The following is a 22,374-nucleotide window of genomic DNA, read 5'->3' as shown; positions in this document are numbered from 1 at the left end:
TGCAGGCAGTAAGTGTGGGCTACAGATTTAGGTTCTTCTCATAAGCTTGAAGCTCAGTATCTGAAAAATAGGTTGCTTTAACTATTTCATTTAAAAAATATTTAAAAATATTTTTCCAAACATTACAACTCAGAAACTAACTTTTCTCATGCGTTCAGAATTAGAGCCACATTTCCTATGTCTCAAACTTATGTCAAACTTAAGATGGTACCTTATTTTTGAGTGCTTATTATTCTTTATTACAGTTGAAACACTACATTTTTAGTGACCATCTTTATAATAGATGTAGTGATTTAGCTCTCTTATTATCATGTGACATTAACTTTAAGAATTTATCTTACTGCCTCTTGGGCCTCTTGGAGCTAGACATATTGCAGAAAAAAATAAGTCACTTCACATGTTCCACCTGTTGTCTGGAAATACCACGCATCTTATTGTGATTAGCCATTAATGACCATGTTGTAACCAATGATTATGTAGGTTCTGGTAGCATTTGGTCATCTACCCATTAAGCAAAACCTTTTGGCAAGATTTATTTTAGTAAGAAATTGAAAGACTAAATAAGGCCTTGAATAGCTTTATTGAAATCTGTATTAAATAAACATGCGCATTTCAAATGTAAACCCAAGTGAACTCAAGTGCAGACAAAATTTTAACCTCTGTCATGCAGGAGGTTAGTTTACATTAAAAAAAAAAAAACTCAGAAAGCAGCTTTAAAATACCAGGATGAAACACCAGCTTTAATATCAAGGTATAATGCAAAGCCATGTCCAACATACCTCATTTATATCCTGGTCAAATGCAATTTTTTAAACTTTTTAATGCTAACATAAATAAATAATTTACCAAAATGTGCACTCACAGAGTGAACTTTTATTTACAATACACAATTTATAACCTATTGTATTTGATTAGTTCAAGTGAAGAACATCATACTTTTTGCTTTTCATAACAGTGGGACACAAAGCAATTCTTCAGGTAGTAGATATGTGAAGTGTGCCCCCACACTTAAGAGCTCCTATCAAAGGCAGTATTGTATACAAATCAACAATACATTCGTCCAACTAGATCAAAGGGAAAGCAGCAAATTAAAAATGTTTCAAACTGTCACACTTATTTTTGGCATCCTGGATCCTTGAACATGGTTAACTAAAATCCAATGCAAGGTTTGTATGCTTTATATACTGTACAGGTTCTGACTCTTGGACATGCAAATGCCAATTCTCCTATAATAAGTTACTTTTTGAGATAAGCTGTAAGGCTATGGTGAATTCCATCAGGAACACACAGAGAAAATTAACAGACCTACCTTTAAAACCAATTGTTCATTCACAATTTAAAGGCAAGTTACGTGGAAAAAATTTTTTTATCTAAGCCTGATGCAAAGTCGTTACTATGGATACAGAATACTATTAAATCTGTCCCTATTACAAAGTAGTTTGAAAGCTGCCAAACTTCCCACAGTGGGGGGAGGACTTACAGCACAATTTTAAATTTTGGACTGACACCAGATTAAAGTTATGCATGGCTTATAAGCAAGGTAACAGGAATTATAACGTCAACAGAGTAGATCCAACAAGCAACAAGGGATACTTACATTTAATTGAAAAACGTTTGTTAATTCAGCATGAAATCCAGAACCTGTTCCACAGCAGCAATAAGATCAACATAATATTCTGGATGTTTAACTATACCACAAAAGGTTAAAACACCTTTTCAAGATATTTTCTTCTATCATGATTGAGTTTAAAATTGGTCAACATTAATTTCTAGGGAGAAACTTGAAAATTTGGTGTTTCAGGAATACTACTTCTCATATTTATGCCACATGTACTAGCTAAATAATAGTAGTGCATGTGACAGCCTAATATACATGAATAAAATCATCCAAAAATAGGCTCTCCACCGTAGTATTCTTGTAATACTAAGAAAATAAATGACCAAAGTCCACAAATTTAACATTTTAGTTATTAACTCACATCCCAAATGAAGAAAACATAATTCATCAAAACAGCAGCAGAAAACTTAAAAGGGGTTTATTTGTGATATCCTATAGATAGGTTGTGAATACAAGACTGTAAAGGTATTAGAGACAATTTCTGTTTAAGTTTTCATTGTGTTTCTCTTCAAGTACTGCACATATTAAAATGCAATAAAGGATTTACATTCTGTTATCTGAAATTCCCCATCTCAGATTTTATTTTTAATTTGGTGGGCAATTTCATTCTTTCAATAGATATCTCCAGTGAGAAAGTCTTTCTTTTTATGGCTTCTAGGTCTTCTATTAGTTAGTGTGCATACAATTTTCGTTTTCTATATCATTCTCATTCTCATTGCTGTCTTCATCACTCTCTAATGGGATGCCTGTGGCAGCTGAAGCACCTTGTTTAGTTTCCCGGTCAAGAGGGAAAAACCCAGTTCCACTGATAGTGTCCTGTCTCTGGTAGAAGAGCACATACGCTGCTTTGGACTGTCAAACAAGAAAAAACAAACTGTTACTACCTTAATGATCATCAAAGGCAAATCTTTTGCTTTTTGGGAGAAGCTCTCCCATCGACATAGCGTTGTCTCCACGGAGGTTAGGCCATAATAACTATGTCACGTGGGGTTTGGATTTTTCACACTCCTGAGCAAGGTAGTTATACCAAGATAGATCTGCAGTGTAGACCTGGCCTGAGTTAGTTTCCCAGACCTGAAGAGGACTCTCTGTAAACTTGAAAGCTCATGTCTCTCACCAGCAGAAGTTGGTTCAATAAGATATTACCTCACCCACCTTGTGTGTCTAACACTGAGTGCTACCTTTATTAACCTCCCATGATTGTAAGTGTGTAATTGTTTTATGTTGGGAGTGTTGGATTTTCTAGGAAACAAGATTCATTAACAGCTCAGTACAATTTTTCTGAGTGGGTAGGGGAGGAAATTTGAATAAGTTTAGTTAACTTAAATTCCACCGCCACAAAGAAGCCATCTTTATCAGTATACCTCTACCCAGATATAATGCGGTCCGATATAACATGAATTCGGATATAATGAGGTAAAGCAGCGCTCCAGGGGACGGGGATGCTTTACCTCGTTATATCTGAATTCATGTTACTGCAAGTGGTTCCTCTGCGCCCGCCTGTTACTTGTTGTGGCCCTCCCCGTGGTCCCCCAGCCCCAGCTCACCTCTGCTCCGCCTCTGCTTCTCCTCCCTCCCAGGCTTGCTGTGCCAATCAGCTGTTTGATAAGGCAAGCCTGGGAGGGAGGAAGCGGAGGCGAGCTGGAGCAGGGAGCAGTTCCTCTCTCTACCCCGATATAACGCAGTCTCACCTATAACATGGTGAGATTTTTTGGCTCCTGAGGACCGCGGTACATCGGGGTAGAGGTGTATAAACATATGCCCTATATCACTGCAGTTTGCTCTGACAAACTACTGTAGTGTCACACTGCTGGTGACAGATTACCCACCTAGAGAGTATATAACAGCAAAACAAAGAATCAAAGTTCCCCCACCCCTGGCTACATTAAATCAAATACAACAAATGAAGAATTATCAAGCAAGACAGAAATGAATGGCATGCAAAAATAAGCTCTTTAACACATTAAAATGACCCCTCTGCACACAACTGTGTCAATTCTCTCCCATCCCACGTTGTTTTGGTCAAGAAGTAATGGGATTTTAACTTAAGAAAATTTAGCACCACTTACATCGCCAATTTTGAACACTTTCAGTGTTTGCATAAGGAACCTAGAATTTAGGAGATGGAGGTCACAATACTATATAATATATATATGATGAATTGCACGGCTAGACCATTGAAATTTCTAGCACTAAATCCTAATTGCTGTGACTTAAATAAACAAGGACAAGATTAATGGAACTCAAGAAACCTATCTATGGAGAAAGCACCAGAGGAAATGTCTAATCAAATTCATGGCAACTCCAGGGATTTTACCATACTATTGTCAGATTATGTTAAGAAATGTTCTGTGTTGTCAAAACTGACACTCTTAGTTTAATGGCATCAGTCACATTGAGAAGCAACTTGGAGAAATCAGACAAATACATTTGGCAAGTACTGTTTAGCTCTGTTGTCTAGTAATGAATGTGTGGATTTTAGTAAGCGTTCTTTTTCTCAGGGCGGCTTTTTCCACGTGGAGGTTATAGTAAATCATCATGTATTTGATATCACAGTCTGTTGATAGGAAAATGACTGGTATCTTAAGTTCAACCTTATGTCTACCCTTGTAGGTCTAAATGGGATAAGAATATGAAATGCTAAGAAAACAATCCTAGTGAAACAAAAACACTGCATGTTAATGGAAAATGTTTTTAAAGTAGAGTAAATGTATATAATGTATAAATTAGGGTAGTCAAGCAATTCAAAAAAACTTAATCATGATTAATCGCACTGTTAAACAATAGAATAACATTTATTTAAAATATTTTTGGAGGTTTTCCTCATTTTTAAATATATTGATTTCAATTTCAACACAGAATGCAAAGTGTATGCTCACTTTATATTTATTTATATTTATATTTATTTTTTATTATAAATATTTGCACTGTAAAAAAAATAGTATTTTTCAATTGACTTAATACAAGTACTGTAGTGCAATCTCTATTATGTACAAAAATAACTGCATTCAAAAATAAAACAATGTCAAAACTTTAGACCCTACAAGTCCACTCAGTCCTACTTCTTGTTCAGCCAACCACTCGCATGACAGCCTCCAAAGAATGGGCGGAGACTGGGGGGACAAAGCAGCAGCCCCCAGTTTACATGTGCAGGAGATATTGCTGCCTGGTTCTTATTTACAATGTCAACTGAAAGTGAGAACAGGCATTTGCATGGCACTGTTGTAGCCAGCATCACAAGATATTTGTGTGCCAGATACGCTAAAGATTCGTATGTCTCTTCAGGTTTCAACCACCATTCCAGAGGACATGCATCCATGCTGATGATGGGTTCTGCTCAATAATGATCCAAAGCAGTGTAGACTGACATGTTCATTTCCATCATCTGAGTCAGATGCCACTAGCAGAAGGTTGATTTTCTTTTTTGCTGGTTTGGATTCTTTAGTTTCTGAAGAGTGTTGCTCTTTTAAGACTTCTGAAATCTCTCAGATTTTGGAAGGCTCTTCAGATTCTTAAACCTTGAGTTGATTGCTGTAGCTATTTTTAGAAATCTCACATTGGTACCTTCTCTGCATTTTGTCAAATCTGCAGTGAAAGTGTTCTTAAAACGAACAACATGCTCAGTCATCATCTGAGACTGCTATAACATGAAATATGTGCTAAAATGCGGGTAAAACTGAGCAGGAGATATACACCTCTCCCCTAAGGAGTTCAGTCACAAATGTGATTAACACATTATTTTTTAATGAGCGTCATCAGCATGGAAACGTTCTCTGAAATGGTGGCTGAAGCATGAAGAGGCATACAAATGTTCAGCATATCTAGAACATAAATATCTTGCAAGCCGGCTACAAAAGTGCCATGGGAACACCTGTTCTCACTTTCAAGTGACATTGTAAACAAGAGGCGGGTAGCATTATCTCCTGCAAATGTAAACAAACTTGTTTCTCTTAGCGATTGGCTGAACAAGAAGTAGGACTGAGTGGACTTGCAAGCTCTACAGCAGGGGTTCTCAAACTTCATTGCACCATGACCCCCTTCTAACATCAAAAATTACTACATGACCCCAAGAGTGGGACTGAAGCCTGAGCACAAGGTCTTCAGCCCCAGGCATTGGGCTTTAACCCAGGCAGTGGATCTTGGGCTTCAGCTTGGCCCCAGGCTTCAGCTTCCGCACTGGGCCCCAGAAAATTTAAGCCAGCCTTGACCACCCCGTTAAAATGGGGTCCCGACCTACAGTTTGAGAACTGCTGCACTAAAGTTTTACATTGTTTTGTTTTTGAGTGCAGTTATGTAACAAAAAAACCCGACATTTTTAAGTTGCACTTTCACAACAAAGAGATTGCACCACAGTACTTGTATGAGGTGAATTGCAAAATACTATTTCTTTAGTTTATCATTTTTACAGTGCAAATATTTGTAATAAATATAATATAAAGTGAGCACTGTACACTTTTATATTCTGTGTTGTAACTGAAATCAATATATTTGAAAATGTAGAAAAACCTCCAAAAATATTTCTATTGGTATTCTATTGTTTAACAGAGCGATTAAAACTTAAAAAAATTAACTGCACGAGTTAACTGCAATTAATCGACAGCCGTAGTATAAATGCAACATAATATCTGAACATTTTTCAAAATCCCTTTAAGGTTTCAATGGTGTTCCCTCCCACCCTTGTGTTAATTTCTATTAGATATATGTCCTTTTTTTCCTTCTTTGCAATTGCTTTCTCACAAGAGGAGTGAGCTCTGGCTTGCTAGTTTTTGTTTTTTTTTTTTAAATAGAATTTAATAAACAGGGCAAAGTTTGCTAAGCAAGAGTTTGAACCATTACCTTAAGATAGGAAGATAGCTGTTGCTATGCTTAAAATATAATAAACATGCAAACAGTCCTCAAACTTCTTCTGAAATCTGCTGGTTTTTGGAATGTAAACAAACACTGTTGTGTATTTGCATTGTCCCTTAAACAAATCAAAAGGCTACCAAAGTTAAACTACAAATTAGTTTTCAGGTTTTGAAGATTTATACTTTTTTCCTCCCAGATAAGAAACAATAGCCGTAATTTCAGAAAAACAAGGATACTTGCCACTATTTGGTCCTCAGATGCAGTTGATACACTACTGTCATCGAAGTAGTACCATTTTCCATCATCTTTATTTTTTGCAAAAGCAGTATCTAGGTCCCAAAAGAAGCATGTTAACTAAAAACTCTGGCAACTGAGAAAAATAAAAGTATAAAGAATCCAAGCTGGTCCTCATCAAACATATGACTTTTGAATCTTAGCATAGATAATATAGTATAAACTTATTAACAGTAGCCATATCATAGCTATAAGATTCATACTTGTAACCAGCCTTTTTCTTTTTCATTATGTTGATCCAAGTATTCCAGGTTTAGGTATTTTTTCACCCTACTAACAGCAAGCAAAGCATATGCCAATTTGGCTTTCACCTTTTTAAAAGAGTGTTTAAAGGAAAGGGCAGTCAGCCAGAATAAAGGTTCTTAGAGGCTTTTACCCAACTCTTCATTCCTCTCCTCCTTTTGAATGAGAGGCATAAAATCTCAGACCAGGAAAGCAAAGTGAGTTGATATTACAGCCCTGTAGTGCTTTTTGGAGAATAAGTATGTCCCTTCCACGACAGGCTCAGCCAACACAAAGTGCAAAAGAACTTAATATTGTTCTTGAAAGCTCATCTCAAATAGATATTTGTATTCAACTACTGTATACATTTCACGAAACAGAATTAAATGACATGAGTATTTATTTAGTTATTTATTTTTGCCCTTTGGCCATTTTTAAAAAACGCAGCTCATTAATAAGAGTCAATTTTAGTGCTAATAAACAGTCAAAATAAAACAGAACAGAAAGTTAATATGTAAAATGATGGTGTTCAAAATTAACTTACAATGCCCTCCTCCCATTCCTCCATAGTGGTTGGACACAGCAATCAAATTATAGCGGCAAGGCCCTGCATTTGGATTAATAAGGAACTCTGACATATCCAAGTCACTGTTTAAAGAAAAGCTCACATTATGTTAATGTTTTTTTTTTTTCCAACTGTTGCTTAACATTTGAGTGTTGTCTTCGGGCCCTTTTATTTTAACACATATCCTACTGGAGCTAAACTGTGGCACAAAGCCTCATATATGGGAAAACACAACTGACAACACTGGAAATGTTGGGAGTGCACACATTCTCTCTCTTCTGATATAACACAACAGGTGTGGCATCAGAGGTTGTACACACACACCCTTCTCTATTGTCAAATTTACATAAAAAGAATTTAAACATAAGTTAGCTTCAAACACACACTTATCCTGGCTTCTAATTTACTCAACTGCCTGTATACGGTATCTTAACATATATTAACCTGTAACTGTCAAAGTCAAACATCTCTTTCCAGAGTCCTTTGCCAATGCCACTCAGTGAATTATTTTTCACACTTATCTGAATATTTTACTTGTTTCGTGTTACTCAGTCCCAGGAGCGGCGCCAGGGCTTTTGGCGCCCTAGGCGGGGATCCTTCCGCGCTCCTGGTCATTGGTGGCAATTCTGCGGCGGGGGGGTGGGGACAGGGTCCTTCCAGGATCCCGGTCTTCAGGGTACTTCGGCGGCGGGTCCCGGAGCAAGTGAAGGACCCGCCGCACAATTGCCGCTGACGACCTAGAGTGCGGAAGGACCTTCCACCGCCGAATTGCCACCCTCCGAAATCCTGGCGCCCTAGGCGACCGCCTAGATCACCTAAATGGAAGCGCCGGCCCTGCTCAGTCCTCCCTCCCACAGCCTACATTTTCTACGTCTTCTGACTGCTTTTTCCCCAATAGTGCTGATTTGATCTGTAAATTTAAACTAATATATTTTGCAAATTAAGCATGAACCCACTGAATATAAATGTTAATTAAAACATGTATTTAATTTAATCTCAAAACATTAGGCATATTAGAAATGTGAAGGGTAAGAGTTAAATATTTCAATTCAAAATTTTTCTTACTTTATTGGAAAACCAACCAGTGTATCCAGCTTGTCCCTCATATATCTACTGTAAGAAAAGCGCTTTAGATGTACAACCAGTACTGGGGGCAGTGACCACAAATCTAACTTTTTGGTTGCTTGCTGATGTTCTTTACAGTTTGGACAATACCTGAAAGAAAGACAGTCACTTTAGCATTCATAAAGAGTGCAGGCATTAAAGTGCATCCCCAACAAGAAAGATATATCAGGTTGGGGGCTGAATGTGTAAAGGCTTACACACATAAAACCAGTGCACTGTTTAATGGCCTGAATGTGAAAGATAACTCGCTAGAAATTAATGTGAGTTGTAGGTGCTCAGCTCCTTCCAGGGATCAAGACTTATTTTCGATATTTGAAATATAAATGTAAAGGAAAAAAGTCAAATTGCAAAGATACTATACAATATGCCTCAGTGCTAGTCTTTATAGATTTTTTTTAAAGCAGAAAAACCTTCTGAACTCAAAAGAAGCTGAAGGAATATGGAAAATTTCAGCAAGTTATGAGCATCTGGAAAGAAAGAGGTTCCTTACCAGTAACGGAGGTTCTTCAAGTGTCACTTCTCCCATCCACACGTGTGGGATATGCTCCCACCGCACTGCCATTGAACTTAATGCATTCAAGAAATGCAGTGACCACTGGAACCACAAAAGTTCCCACTAACAGAAGTGAACATTTGTAACAGAGATAAGAGGCTGTGCAATCCCTAGCTGCCTTGGTTCCTCCTACTGAATCTTTGAGAGAATACAATTCCAAGGAAGTAGGGAAGGTGGGCAGGTAAGACTCATGAAAAATAATCTTTTCTTTGAAGTGGCCTCTGCATATTTCCACTTGGGCAAATGTAAGTAACAGCACAACTTCAAGGAAGGCAGACTGAGTTCTAATTAGAAAGGACTGCAGAACTGCAAACATCATATCAAGATGACAAGTTAAGAGAATGGTGCTGCATAAAGAAAACTCCAGGAAGAAGAGTCTTGAATCTTTCTATAATGGAATCCTTGCTGAGGCAGATCAGTGATGTTGCTTTAGCCCTACAAGCCTGAGCTCCAAGACTACCAGGTGCTGACACCAAAGCCAAAAGGCAATTTTATTTTTAATTTAGATTTCTAGGAAATGTTTAAAAACGCTGTGGGTGCCTTTGATATACATTAAAAATACAATCTAGCTTAAACAAAAACAAGTGCACCAACTTCCCAGACAAAACAGGGAAAGAGAAAAAAAAAATCACACAATCAACACAGGTGCATTTTGATAGGTTCGAAGTGGAAATGACGTTCTTCTTACACTGCTCTCCAAAAGATACAAAAAAAGTTCAGGTAATTTTAATTTTATCCAATTAAAAACCTCAAAGCCCTCTTAATGGATATCAGGAAAAACTTTTTGACTAGGAGGGTGGTGAAGCACTGGAATGGGTTACCTAGGGAGGTGGTGGAATCTTCTTCCTTAGAGGTTTTTAAGGCCCAGCTTGACAAAGCACTGGCTGGGATAATTTAGTTGGAGATTGGTCCTGCTTTGAGCAGGGGGTTAAACTAGATGACCTCCTGAGGTCCCTTCCAACCCTGATATTTTATGATGAAACTGAGGATCAGAGCACCAAAAGCTTATTTCCCCTCACTTCGGACTGCTTCAAATCCAGTGAGAATCTATTCTTGTCCCTGCATGGGTCCGGGACAAGTCCCGACCAAAGGACAGATCCCAGGGTCTGATGTGTAAGGCCACCACTGAGAAAGTCCTAAAATAGAGAGAGTGCCTGTCCTCCTTAGTTTGGGCTGTAAAGGCTTTACATGCTGAGCTACAAACTGGAAAATAGTCATATGTGCGGCAGGTCAGGCAGCAATTATGTATATTTGATTCCAAGAAGGTAGAGGGGTGTCAAATAGACTGCTTTAAAATGTTTTTTTCTCCCCCTTCTCATCTGGATCTTCCAAATTGGACAGGATGCCCTGGAACAGAGTCTGCCCAGAATTCAAACTGCACATTGATCTAGAAACTATACCTGAACACAATCCAAACTACAACAACAAGCTAACAGGAGATTTTGGGTTAAAAAAAAATAAGGAAGGTTCTCTGCTTACAGAGTGAAGCTAGCTGCAGAAAGGAAGGAAGGAAGGAATTAGGTGTCCACCTGCAGAGCCTCTTGAACATCTGGTGCTGTGAAGAGGCTCTCATGAGGTTCCAATGGGCATTGCTTTCTAAAAGATCCCCAAAGCTCATTGGTACTGAGGGAACATCTCAACTGAGAATATTCAGATGTCCCCTTATAGAAGAACAGCAGTTTATAATATATACGTTGGTTTGAAAATTCAACAATGCTACACTTAATATACGCAGCTGGCACATTTAAAAAGTCCAACTGGTCTGAAATATTCTACCAGTTGCAGAGACATCACTAGAACAAGTAGAATCTCTCATGCTAATGGAAATTTTTAAGTGAACAAAGCTTTTCATATATAAATATAAACACAAAGTGTTTGTGTAGAACGCTAAACGTAGACAAACTTTTCAATCTCAGCTAGAACCATACTCATTCTAATCACTTCAGTACAAATCCATACAGGAGTGGTTCTCAAATTGTTTCATAATGCAGACCAGCTCCCCTCCTATTCATGCTAGAATGGATTGTATCCCTTCCCATATGCAATCATATAACATACCAGTAGCCGTTACAGCAATTGCTTACGTAGTAAAGAAAATATTTAATGTATCTTTAACTGTGTTTTCATGCAGTTTAGCACATGGAAATAAGGACTGCAAGTACCATGTGACCAATCTGCACCTCATCAGCAAGTGCTCCATGGACAAAGTTTGAAACACTGTCTACAGAACTAGTTCAGCACATCAAGTTTCATTTTTGCTCTTACCATGGATCTTCAGCACCTAGTTTCTCCTTTGTTGTAAATAGTTCAATGCACTCTTTTAATTTCACAAAGGGCCTTTTTGGAGGTTTATATTCCACACTTTCATGTTTTTCAAAATCCTAAAGAGAAGTATTTCTTGAGTTAAGAGAACAAATGAAACAAAACTCATTTTAGTGATATTGTCTTACTATGAACAGTACCTACAAGCTCCTAAATATGGAGAACTGCTCAGAATGTGTTCAAGTGTGATTTATTTTTTCTAAATTAGTAAGCCTCAGATCACCTAAATTGTAGATATAAGGTGGTTGGTTTTTTTTAAAGGTTTCTTTTATGGTACAGTATTTAGTTTATTACAAAATGCACTGTATCTCTCTACTCTTTCTTTGAAATATTTCTAGGAATCTATACTTATCATAAATAGTGCATTAAACCACAAAAGTTTAGTAATTGATGAAAAAGGAGTGCAAAATAAATGACTTACCTCTGCTGCATTATCATCAAAGTATCTTTTTTTCATTTCAGGATCCCAATCCAAAGCAAGGAAAGATCTTTCTAAGAAGGAAAACACATGTTCCCCTCAAAAATACATTTATTATCTGAAAGTGTATGTTTAATTTGTACCGATTACTAACCAAAATAAACTAAAATAACTGTTGGTACAAGTTTAAGAAAATCCAAAATTTGGTTTCATTAAAATGTGTGAAAGTTATGTATTTCTAAAAATCAACAGCTTGCAATGTCAAGCTGAACAATGTTCACTGGCTCGAACAAGAGATGATGTACATATTTTCCTGAAGACAGACTATAAGCACATAGATACATATATGTATGTACTGGGAAAATAGAAGGTGCAGCTGTTAAAGGAAAGTGGTACCAGAAACACAAAAAGCATTGTGATCAAATTTAACCAAACCCAGCCCCAATGACTTACCATCAAGCCTAAGTTGCCTATCATCAAATCTAATATGTCTGGTATCATCTTTGATATAGTTGGTGTCAGTACTACCAAAATTGTTGAACTGGAATGTAAACAATCGTTTTTTGTGTCCCGTAAGTAGTTGACCTTTGCAAGTTTCCTCAGTACACAATCCATTTTCAGAATCATTGTCTCCTCCAACTGAGTCTTCTGATTGGCTGTTTTCATTCTCTGAAGGAAGTTCCTGATCCTGGCTGGATTCGTCATCTTGTTCATCTGTCTCCATTTCACCTAACGAAATAGGGCATAATTCAACACATCTGACAATGCATTCCACTGAGGCAGCATGTTAAGGTGCCGCATTTTAACTCCTACTATAAAATTTTGAATTGTTATTGAAGTTAGGAGAACCAGCAAGATGTTTGTTACACTCCACAGGACTTGTGGCTTTTTGATTTTCTCGTAAATACCTCATATGGTCTCCTTCCACATATACCAGAGTTGAAGACAGTTTATTACAAACTGGAAAGGACTCATCTTCACTCTATACACAACTTTACATATACACTGCCATTTTTAATTTCATTTTAATGTTTCCCCATTCAGCCAGTGTTCTCACACACTCCTCTTTTCACTTTCCTCATACTTTCAGCACATACACTGGAATGTTCAACTAAACTCTCTCTCTAGATATTTATGACAAAAATATTTTCTTCTTTTGAGCCCAGATGTCTGTGAACATGCTAAGAGTCCAACCAGCAAAAGGAAACATGATACCACATTTTTAAGAGTTTAACTCCTAGCTAATAGGTCACTACCACTCTAATTCTGCTAAGTTCCTTGCAATTACTGTCTGGTGAACAAATTTCCTCACAAGTTAAAAGAAGAAAAATAACAGTCCTGCTGAGTTTAGTAACTTTGAAGCATGAAGTAGCTATACCACTCAAAAGGAAGTTTAAATATCAAGGCTTTTAAGCCTCAAAATTGCCAATTTTAAAACACAAATTTGGGGGCTAGTCTGATGGTCTAGTAGCAATGCGTTATCCTGACACCCAGGGAGTCAAAGCTGGCTAAGTGAGAAGAAGTGCTGCAATGAACACTCGCATCAGTTTTTAACACTTAAGCTTGCCTGCAGCGACACAGACTTAACGTGGTGGCTTTGAGGGGAGTGGTTAGAATAAAAAGGAATAGTAATTGGGCAGAAAAGCATTAAAGTATGAATCTTACACTGAATGCAAAATTTTAAACAAATGTAACTATTCAAGCCTTACTTGGAGATCCTTCTTCATGTATTCCATTTGGGCCATTACCATTGATACCATGGTCCTTACAGCAGTGCAGGGATCCTTCAGTGTCTTCACTTTCAGTACATGTTTTCACATATCGGCTAAAACAAACAATTGAAAATAATAATGCGCATTTGTATACCACTGGGTTTTGTTTAAGATGAGTATTTGCTTGTAAAGTGTAAGAGCACTGAAAATACAGTAGTAGTGTAAATGCTCTTACAATGTACTGTATTCCTGCAATGAGCCACAGTTATGCTAAATGAATAAAGTTAACTCATATCAATTGCTGCAACAAACTGTTTCTGAAGCACATTTCTTTTTGCTTTTTCTATAGTTATTTTTTTGTGTGTGACCTCTTTTGCTCTATATTAGTTTCTGTTTTATTTAGTAACCCAACCATATTGTCTGCATAACTGGTCAGAGATGAAAACATTTTGCACACCTTATACAAGACCTATGAAGACGTGTCTACAAGAGAAAGTTATACCAGTATAAGATAAGGTGTGAATTTAAACTGACATAATTATACCTGAAGAAGAGTTTTGTATAAGCTCAAAAGCTTGTTTCTCTCACTAACAGAAGTTGGTCCAATAAAAGATATTACCTCACCCACCTACCAGTATAACTTCCTGTGTGGACGTTCCTATTCCAGAATAAGTCTCTCCACGGGGACAGCTATACCAGTATAGCTATTCTGAAACTTTCCCATATAGACAAACCTTATCTGCCATGATTAAACAACGTCCCTTCCCCTCACAAACAAACCCAAAACCAAAAAAACCCTCTTCTCTCCCAAATATAACCACCCTCCTTCAAACATGACACCATTTTTCGATGATGTAAATGCCATCAAAAATCAAACTAAAACCAGGTCTAGTCTGGCTCTCAAGAGGTTAAAAACTTAAAATATAGTCTTGACAGAAAACAAATATAACTGCCTGTGAAAATCTAATCAGATTCCCTAACAATGCATATAAAAAGCAATCATCTACAGAGCCTGATTATTACTGTTATTGACATTGAACTGTTTTTTCAAGTAATATTCTTACCACATTCTCAACAGCAGAAGGTTATACAGTTTATCTTCAGTATTGTTTCTAGGCACTGTTATAAGAAAAGGTTGACCAAACAGTGAAGAACCACTATGGTGGCTGTAACTGGTGTGTCTATACTTTTCTCTTAAACAAACAGGAATTATGACTTGCTCTGTATCCTCTGTTCTGTTGATAGCGATTTCAAATCTTAAAAAATAGAGAAGTAAGTGAGAAGAATCTGACAGAAAACCAAGACTTCTGTTTATTGCATGTTTCTTCTATGCAATTAATTTATTTAGCTGAAACTAAACCCAACTCCACACAAATTTATACTTAATATTAGGGCTGTCAAGCAATTAAAAAAAGAATCGTGATTAATCATGTAAACAAACAATTAAAACTATAATAGAATATCATTTATTTAAATATTTTTGGAAGTTTTCTAAATTTTCTAATATACTGATTTCAATTACAACATAATACAAAGTGTATAGTGCTCACTTTATTTTTATCACAAATATCTGCACTGTAAAAAACAAAAGAAATAGTACTTTTCAGTTCACTCAATACAAATACTGTAGTGGAATCTCTATCATGAAAATTGAACTTACCAAAGTAGAATTATGAACAAAAAAAAAATTGCATTCAAAAATAAAACAATGGAAAATGTTAGAGCCTGTGAGTCCACTCAATCCTACCTCTTGTTCAGCCAATCGCTAAGAGAAACAAGTTTGTTTACACTGGAGGAGATAATGCTGCCCGCTTCTTGTTTGCAATGTCACATGAAATTTGGAACAGGCATTCACGTGGCATTTTTGTAGCCAGCATTGCAAGGTATTTACTTGCCAGATATGCTAAACATTCATATGCCCCTTCATGCTTCAGCCACCATTCCAGAGCACATGTACATGCTGATGACAGGTTTTGCTCACTAATAATCCAAAGCAGTGTGGACTGATGCATGTTCATTTTCATCATGAGAGTCAGATGCTACCAGCAGAAGGCTGATTTTCTGTTTTGGTGGTTCGGGTTCTGTAGTTTCCATATCAGACATATGTATGTTGCTCTTTTAACTCTTCTGATAGCATGCTCCACACCTTGTCCCTCTCAGATTTTGGAAGGCACTTCAGATTCTTAAACCTTAGGTCGAGTGCTATTGCTATCTTTAGAAATCTCACATTGGTACCTTCTTTGCATTATGTCAAATCTGCGGTGATGTGTTTTTAAAATGAACGTGTGCTGGGTCATCATCCGAGACTGCTACAACATGAAATATATGGCAGAATGCAGGTAAAACAGATTAGGATACATACAATTCTCACCCAAGGAGTTCAGTCACAAATGTAATTAATGCATTTTTTTTTTTTTAACGAGCATCATCAGCATGGAAGCACATCCTCTGGAATGGTGGCATGAAGGGGCATATGACTGCTTAGGATATCTGGCACATAAATACCTTGCCGGCTACAAAATCACCACGCAAACACCTTTTCTCACTTTCAGCTGACATTGTAAATAAGAAGTGGGCAGCATTATCTCCTATAAATGTAAACAAACTTGTTTGCCTTAGCGATTGGCTGAATAAGAAGTAGAAGTGAGTGGACATGCAGACGCTACAGTTTTACACTCTTGTTTCAGAGTGCAGTTATGTAACAAAAAAATCTATATTTGTAAATTGCACTTTCACAATAAAGAGATTGCACTACAATCTCTACAGAAATACTATTTCTTTTGTTTATCATTTGTACAGTACAAATATTTGTAATAAAAATAATATAAAGTGAGCACTGTATACTTTGTATTCAGTGTTGCAACTGAAATCAATATATTTGAAAATGCAGAAAAACATTCAAAATATATAATGCATTTCTATTCTATTGTTTAACAGTGAGATTAAAACTGTGATTAATCACAGTTAATTTTTTTTAGTTAATTACATGAGTTAGCTGGAATTAATCGACATCCCTACTTAATATGAAAGTATTTCCTGACAATAAAAAGAGATTATTTGAACTTACACATAGATGTCATCGCGTTCCATAATACTACCCAAATTTTCATCCATAGCAAATATTCTGTGGAACCTATGATTGTATATATCAGTAACTATCATCTAAAAGGAAATAGAAAATTAAGTCACTCTCTTAAATTGGTTTAAAACAATGAAAATATTTAACATTGGGCTATGTATAAATGATTCCTCAGCAATGTCTTACCTTATCTGCAGCAACACCAGACAAAGCTGACAGTGCTGTGCAAAGGTCCAGTATATTTCCAATTTTCGGAACAACTACTTTGTACTAAAAAACAAAATGTGATAATTTCTCACTCTTAAAGGACTGAAGCCGCCTGAGAAAAGTTGTCATACATCCAGTTTGGGTACACCCTTAGTGTGTGTCTTTAAATTCTTATTTAGATTCTCATTGTGCATGGAATTTACAACCTACCATGTAACAGATTTACTCATTACATTTATTTGTTACTGCAAATATATTTTGGACATCTACAGTTTTAACTGTCTAAAAGTGAACATATTGAATATTACATATAATACTCTACAATGAGTTATTTCATGTGAGGCCACTTCTACTTTTCCATACAAAAACCCAAGAGTGCAATGTATTTAGACACAGGGTCATAATTTTCAGAAACACCTATACTCCATTTTCAAAAGTGACTTAGGCCAGGTCCATACTACAAAGTTAGGTCAAAGTAATCTGCTTTGCCTTGACCTATTTATGCGTGAGTCTACACTCAAATTTGTCTCTGGCAAACACAAGCAGCCTGTTTTGGTGACACAGTTAAACCACCTCCCCAAAGGACTCTGAGCCATACAGGGCCGGCTCCAAGTTTTTTGCTGCCCCAAGCAAAAAAAATTTCCCACGCCCCCCAGCCCTGCCCCATTCCAACCCCTTCCCCAAATCGCCGGCCACGCCTGCTCCCTGGGAGGGAAGGAAGGGGAAGGGGAGCAGTGGTGCGTTAGGGGGGAGGAGGTGAGCTGGGGGGGAGCAGTTCCTCTGTCCCCCCCGGTTACTTCCTGTGGCCCTCCCCGCATCCCCCACCATTGCAGCTCACCTCCACTCCGCCTGCTCCCCTGAGCGCGCCGCTGCCGCTCCTCCCCCCTCCCTCCCAGGCTTGACGCAAAACAGCTGATTCGCACGGCAAGCCGGGGGGTGGGGGAGAAGCAGAGCAGCAGCAGTGGAGCGGAGGTGAGCTGGGGTGGGAACAGTTCCTCTGCCTCCTCCACCCCAGATTACTTCCTGCGGCTCTCCCCGTGCCCCCCACCGCCGCAGCTCACTTCTGCTCAGGGCCGGCTCCCGGCTTTTTGCACCCCAAGCAAAAAAAAAAAAGGAGCAGGAATGCCACCCCCTGGAAAGTGCCGCCCCAAGCACCTGCTTGGAGCGCTGGTGCCTAGAGCCGGCCCTGGAGCCATAGTCATAAGAACGATCGTACTGGCTCAGACCATAGGTCCATGTAGCCCACTATCCTGTCTTCTAACAGTGGGCAATGCCAGGTGTCCAAGAGGGAATGAACAGAACAGGTAATCAAGTGATCCATTCCCTGTTGCCTATTCCTATTTTCTGGCGAAGAGAGGCTAGGGATTCCATTAACGTGTAGTTGACCTACTAAGTTCAATGGAGTGTAAGTGCAGACACCGCGTGACCTATGTCAACTCTTAACAGTTCTCCAGCAGCTGTTCAACAATGCTTTTCCCTGCAACAGTGACTGGTCGCACTTGTGAATTCCACTGCCCCGGAACTGTCAGAGACCAGAAAACAACCCTCTTTAAAACTCCTGTGTATTTCTGAAATGCCTTTTCCTGACTGCCCACCTTGGCAAGCACACCTAGCAGCTCTCCCTTGTGTGCAGCTGTCTAACCGACCACATCAGCTCTATGTACTAGATGTGCTCCTGCCTAGAGAGATGGGAGATATTGGATCTCCTGTGCCTGCTGGGAGAAGCTGTGCACGAACCACTACAGACAAATCATACGAACATGGACATCTACAATCAGATTGCACAGGGGATGCAGGAGAAGGGATACGAAAGGGATCAGTAACAGTGCTGCATGAGACACTGTGGACACCTAGGAGGAGCCTGGACAGGGACCTTTGCAGTGGACAGGATGGGAACCCAGTGAGAGGTGAGGGTGTCCAGCTATGCCACAAGCCAGGACCTATTCAAGACTCCACCACAGCCTAGACAGTCCCAACAGCTATGCATGGATGAGCCCGCTGAAGGGGAACGAATCCTGTGTCAGTGCATGTATGCATTTTTCTTTACAATGTTTAAATGTAAAGAAGTGCCCAACTCTTAAGTTAATAGGACACAGGTATCAATTTTTCATTGTTTTACTTGTATGAGAAACGATAGTGGTGCAACAAATAGAAATAGTGTTATCTGCTTTTCATATCCCAGTAGGGTAGGGTTGGTGATCCCAAGTTCTTGTGTTATGAGAGTAAATAACACTTCCTTATTTACTTTCTCCACACCCATCATGATTTCATAGACCTCTATCATATCCCCCCTTAGTCGTCTTTTCCAAGCTGAAAAGTACCAGTCTTATTAATCTCACCTCATACAAAAGTTATTCTATCCCCCTAATCATTTTTGTTGTCCTTTTCTGAACTTTTTCCAATTCTAATATATCTTTGAGATAGGGCGACCACATCTGCACACAGTAGTCAAGATGTCGGCATACCATGGATTTATGTAGGGCAATATGATATTTTGTTGTATTATCTATCCCTTTCTTAATGATTCCCAATATTCTGTTAGCTTTATTGACGTGCCGCTGCATATTGAGTGGATGTTTTCAGAGAACTATCAACTTAACTGCAAGATCTCTTTCTTGAGTTGTAACAGCTAATTTAGACGCCATTTTATATGTATAGTTGGGATTATGTTTTCCAAAGTGCGTTACTTCACATTTATCAACATTGAATTCCACCTACCATTTTGTTGCTCAGCCACCCAGTTTTGTGAGACCCCTTGGTAACTCTTCGCAGTCTGCTTTGGACTTAACTATCTTGAGTAGCTTTGTATCATCTGCAAATTTTGCCACCTCACTGTTTACCCCTTTTTCCAGATGATTTATGAATATGTTGAATAGGATGGATCTCAGTACAGACACCCAGGGGACACCACTATTCACCTTTCTCTATTCTGAGAACTGACCTTTTATTCCTACCCTTTGTTTCCTTTCTTTTAACCAGTTAACAATCCATGAGAGGACCTTCCCTCTTATCCCATGAAAGCTTACTTTGCTTAAGAGCCTTTGATGAGGGACCTTGTCAAAGGCTTTCTAAAAATCTAAGTACACTATATCCATTGGATCACTCTTGTCCTCATGCTTTTGGAAACCTTCAAAGAATTCTAGTAGATTCACGATCAGTGAGCTTCTGCAAGTGAGCTGCACTGGACCATGAACAGAGGGCCTGGGGAGACAATATAGCTGATAGCATGGAGAATGAAAGAGCAGACAAGAGAAAGGGCCAGGAGTCCCAGCAGAAAAAAAAGAGGAAGATGCACGAGGATATAATGGGTCATTTTTGGCACCAAATACAACTGCTATATACTCCTGTTGACCTACAGGTTCAACAATCATGGACTTGCCACCCCTTTGCAGTCAGTGGCGAACTCCATTTTAGCACTTTCTTATATTCTCCAACATTCCACATGGCTTCAGGGGCCACATCTGTACTCACATCGCTCAACAGAAGGGGACAGTAAGGACAACCACAGCTTCACATACACTGATTTATGAGAGCCACAGTTGGTGTTATGTGTTACCAAAATGGACTGAAATGGACAGGAATGTTTTCTGCCTTTCTAATTTTAAAGTTCTGTTAATTTTTGCTACAAGTTTGTATTATACTCTTATTATTTGCATATTTTTGCACAGTTTTTGCTATGTAGATTTGTTTTTTGAAAACAACATCTTTATTAATTCACAACACATACTGAAGAATTCAAAGCAGAACTCAAAGCACCCACTACTTGTAACTGTACATGACCACAGAACTCAGATTCAGTTTAAGGCACAGTGTAATTATTATAAAATGTACAGCAAGCACTGCATAATTCACATGTTTAGCAAAAGACACAGCATAATATTTAGAAATGTACAACCAGCACTACGCAATTCCTAACAGCCCTCAGAAACTTCAGGGCCAGAGCACAACCCAGCACAGCACGTTATTGTGGCTGACCATTAAAGTGGTCTTCCAAGGTCTCCCTTAACTGCATATCTCCATGTTGAGCTCTTGTAATGGCTCTTGTGTTTGGTTGTTCAAACTCAGAAGGCAGCCACTCAAGCTCCACCTTGGCAGCAACTTTTCCCCCATTGACTCACAGATATTTCTCAAGACAAAAGGCAGCTATAACCATTTGGATATTTTTCTGACTTAGATTCAATCTTGTGAGTAAATATCACCAGCATCCTTTCAACCTAAAAGCACATTCAACTGTCATTCTGCATCTGGTGAGCTGGTAGTTGCATCTTTCCTTGTTACTGTTAAGGAGCCATCCACTAGCCATCATGAGCCAGAGGAGCAAGCGGTACACCTGATTTGTATTTCTGTATCACCAATGGCAACCTGCCAGTTCGGAAAGAATGTCTTTACCTGCAACTTTCTGAACGGTCCTATGTTCTTAAAGATGAGAGAATCATGCACCTTTTCCATATCAGCTCACACTGATGGCAGTGAAGTGTCCCCAGTGATCCACCAATGTGATCCACAGAAAAGAAGCCCTTTCTACTGATGTACTCTGGGGCAAGGAGGTCTGGTGCCAAAATAGGGATGTGTGTGCCGTATATCACCCCATTGCAGTTTGGGAACATCACTGCTACAAATCCATCCACTATTTCCTACACATTGTAGAATCACAGACCTGCATAGTAGGATAGATTAATGGCCCTAAACACTTGTATGGCAATGGCCCCTCCTTGGGATTTTCCAACTCCAAAACGACTTCTCATTCACTGTAGTAATCTGGCGTTGCAAGCTTCCACAATGCGATTACCACTCAATTCTCCACTGTCAGTGCAGTTCTCATTCTGGTGTCCCTGCAATGAGGGCTGGGGACAGCTCAGCACACAGATCCCAGAATGTGACATTTTGCACTTAAAAGTTCCGCAGGCACTGCTCACTGTCCCAAGCCTACATTACAATATGATTCCACCGGCCAGTGTTCACTTCTCAGGTCCAGAAACAGTGCTCCACCAACAATCTTATTTTTTTTTTTTTTGCTGTATTCCTCAGCAATCTGTCCTCCCAGAAATTGTCATGTCTCCTGTTGTTGCAGTTCTTCATGAGAGTCTGCAAATACTGGAGGAGTGTGCATCCTGTATTTGCCATGTTCATGACAATAGTGCACAGCTATGTGGGCTCATGCTTCTGTCAGAGATGGCAGAGAGCAAAAAGTGCCATATGGGTTTGTGGGCTTCAAAAAAAATAGCATGCAAATTATGGGATATGGCTGGCATTACAGGATGGAGAAAGTTGAATGATGGAAACTTGACCCATAGCTCCCGCTCAACCCTGGCATGATTCATTTCTACCCCACAATGCACTGCAAACATTTCCCAATAGGTATTGCACTGGACAGTGGTGCAGAGCACACTGGGATACCTACCAGAAGCACA

General features: G+C 38.7%; 1 protein-coding gene across 5 annotated transcripts in view; it reads right to left on the bottom strand.

Annotated features, from left to right (window-relative positions):
- Window positions 1–561: 561 nt before the first annotated feature.
- USP15 (ubiquitin specific peptidase 15) overlaps window positions 562–22,374 on the bottom strand; it is a 131,695-nt gene continuing 109,882 nt past the window's right edge. For 3 of the 5 annotated variants that reach the window (XM_050923363.1, XM_050923370.1, XM_050923386.1), the window contains 11 exons: window positions 16,943–17,026; window positions 16,745–16,839; window positions 14,742–14,933; window positions 13,675–13,790; window positions 12,419–12,694; window positions 11,969–12,039; window positions 11,491–11,606; window positions 8,613–8,762; window positions 7,527–7,630; window positions 6,707–6,795; window positions 562–2,470 (listed from right to left, as the gene is read on the bottom strand). In XM_050923363.1, the coding sequence (XP_050779320.1) occupies window positions 2,285–2,470; window positions 6,707–6,795; window positions 7,527–7,630; window positions 8,613–8,762; window positions 11,491–11,606; window positions 11,969–12,039; window positions 12,419–12,694; window positions 13,675–13,790; window positions 14,742–14,933; window positions 16,745–16,839; window positions 16,943–17,026 (1,479 nt within the window). In that variant the 3' untranslated portion in view covers window positions 562–2,284. Of the gene's footprint in view, window positions 2,471–6,706; window positions 6,796–7,526; window positions 7,631–8,612; window positions 8,763–11,490; window positions 11,623–11,968; window positions 12,040–12,418; window positions 12,695–13,674; window positions 13,791–14,741; window positions 14,934–16,744; window positions 16,840–16,942; window positions 17,027–22,374 lie in introns of those variants that run through there. The other 2 variants (XR_007769402.1, XM_050923376.1) reach the window with 2 other exon arrangements.

The sequence above is a fragment of the Gopherus flavomarginatus genome, chromosome 1, assembly GCF_025201925.1.
Source record: "Gopherus flavomarginatus isolate rGopFla2 chromosome 1, rGopFla2.mat.asm, whole genome shotgun sequence".
In the NCBI taxonomy this organism is placed as follows: domain Eukaryota; kingdom Metazoa; phylum Chordata; order Testudines; family Testudinidae; genus Gopherus; species Gopherus flavomarginatus.
The sequence above is the reverse complement of the archived record's forward strand: the minus strand, read 5'-3'. Positions and strand labels throughout refer to the sequence as shown.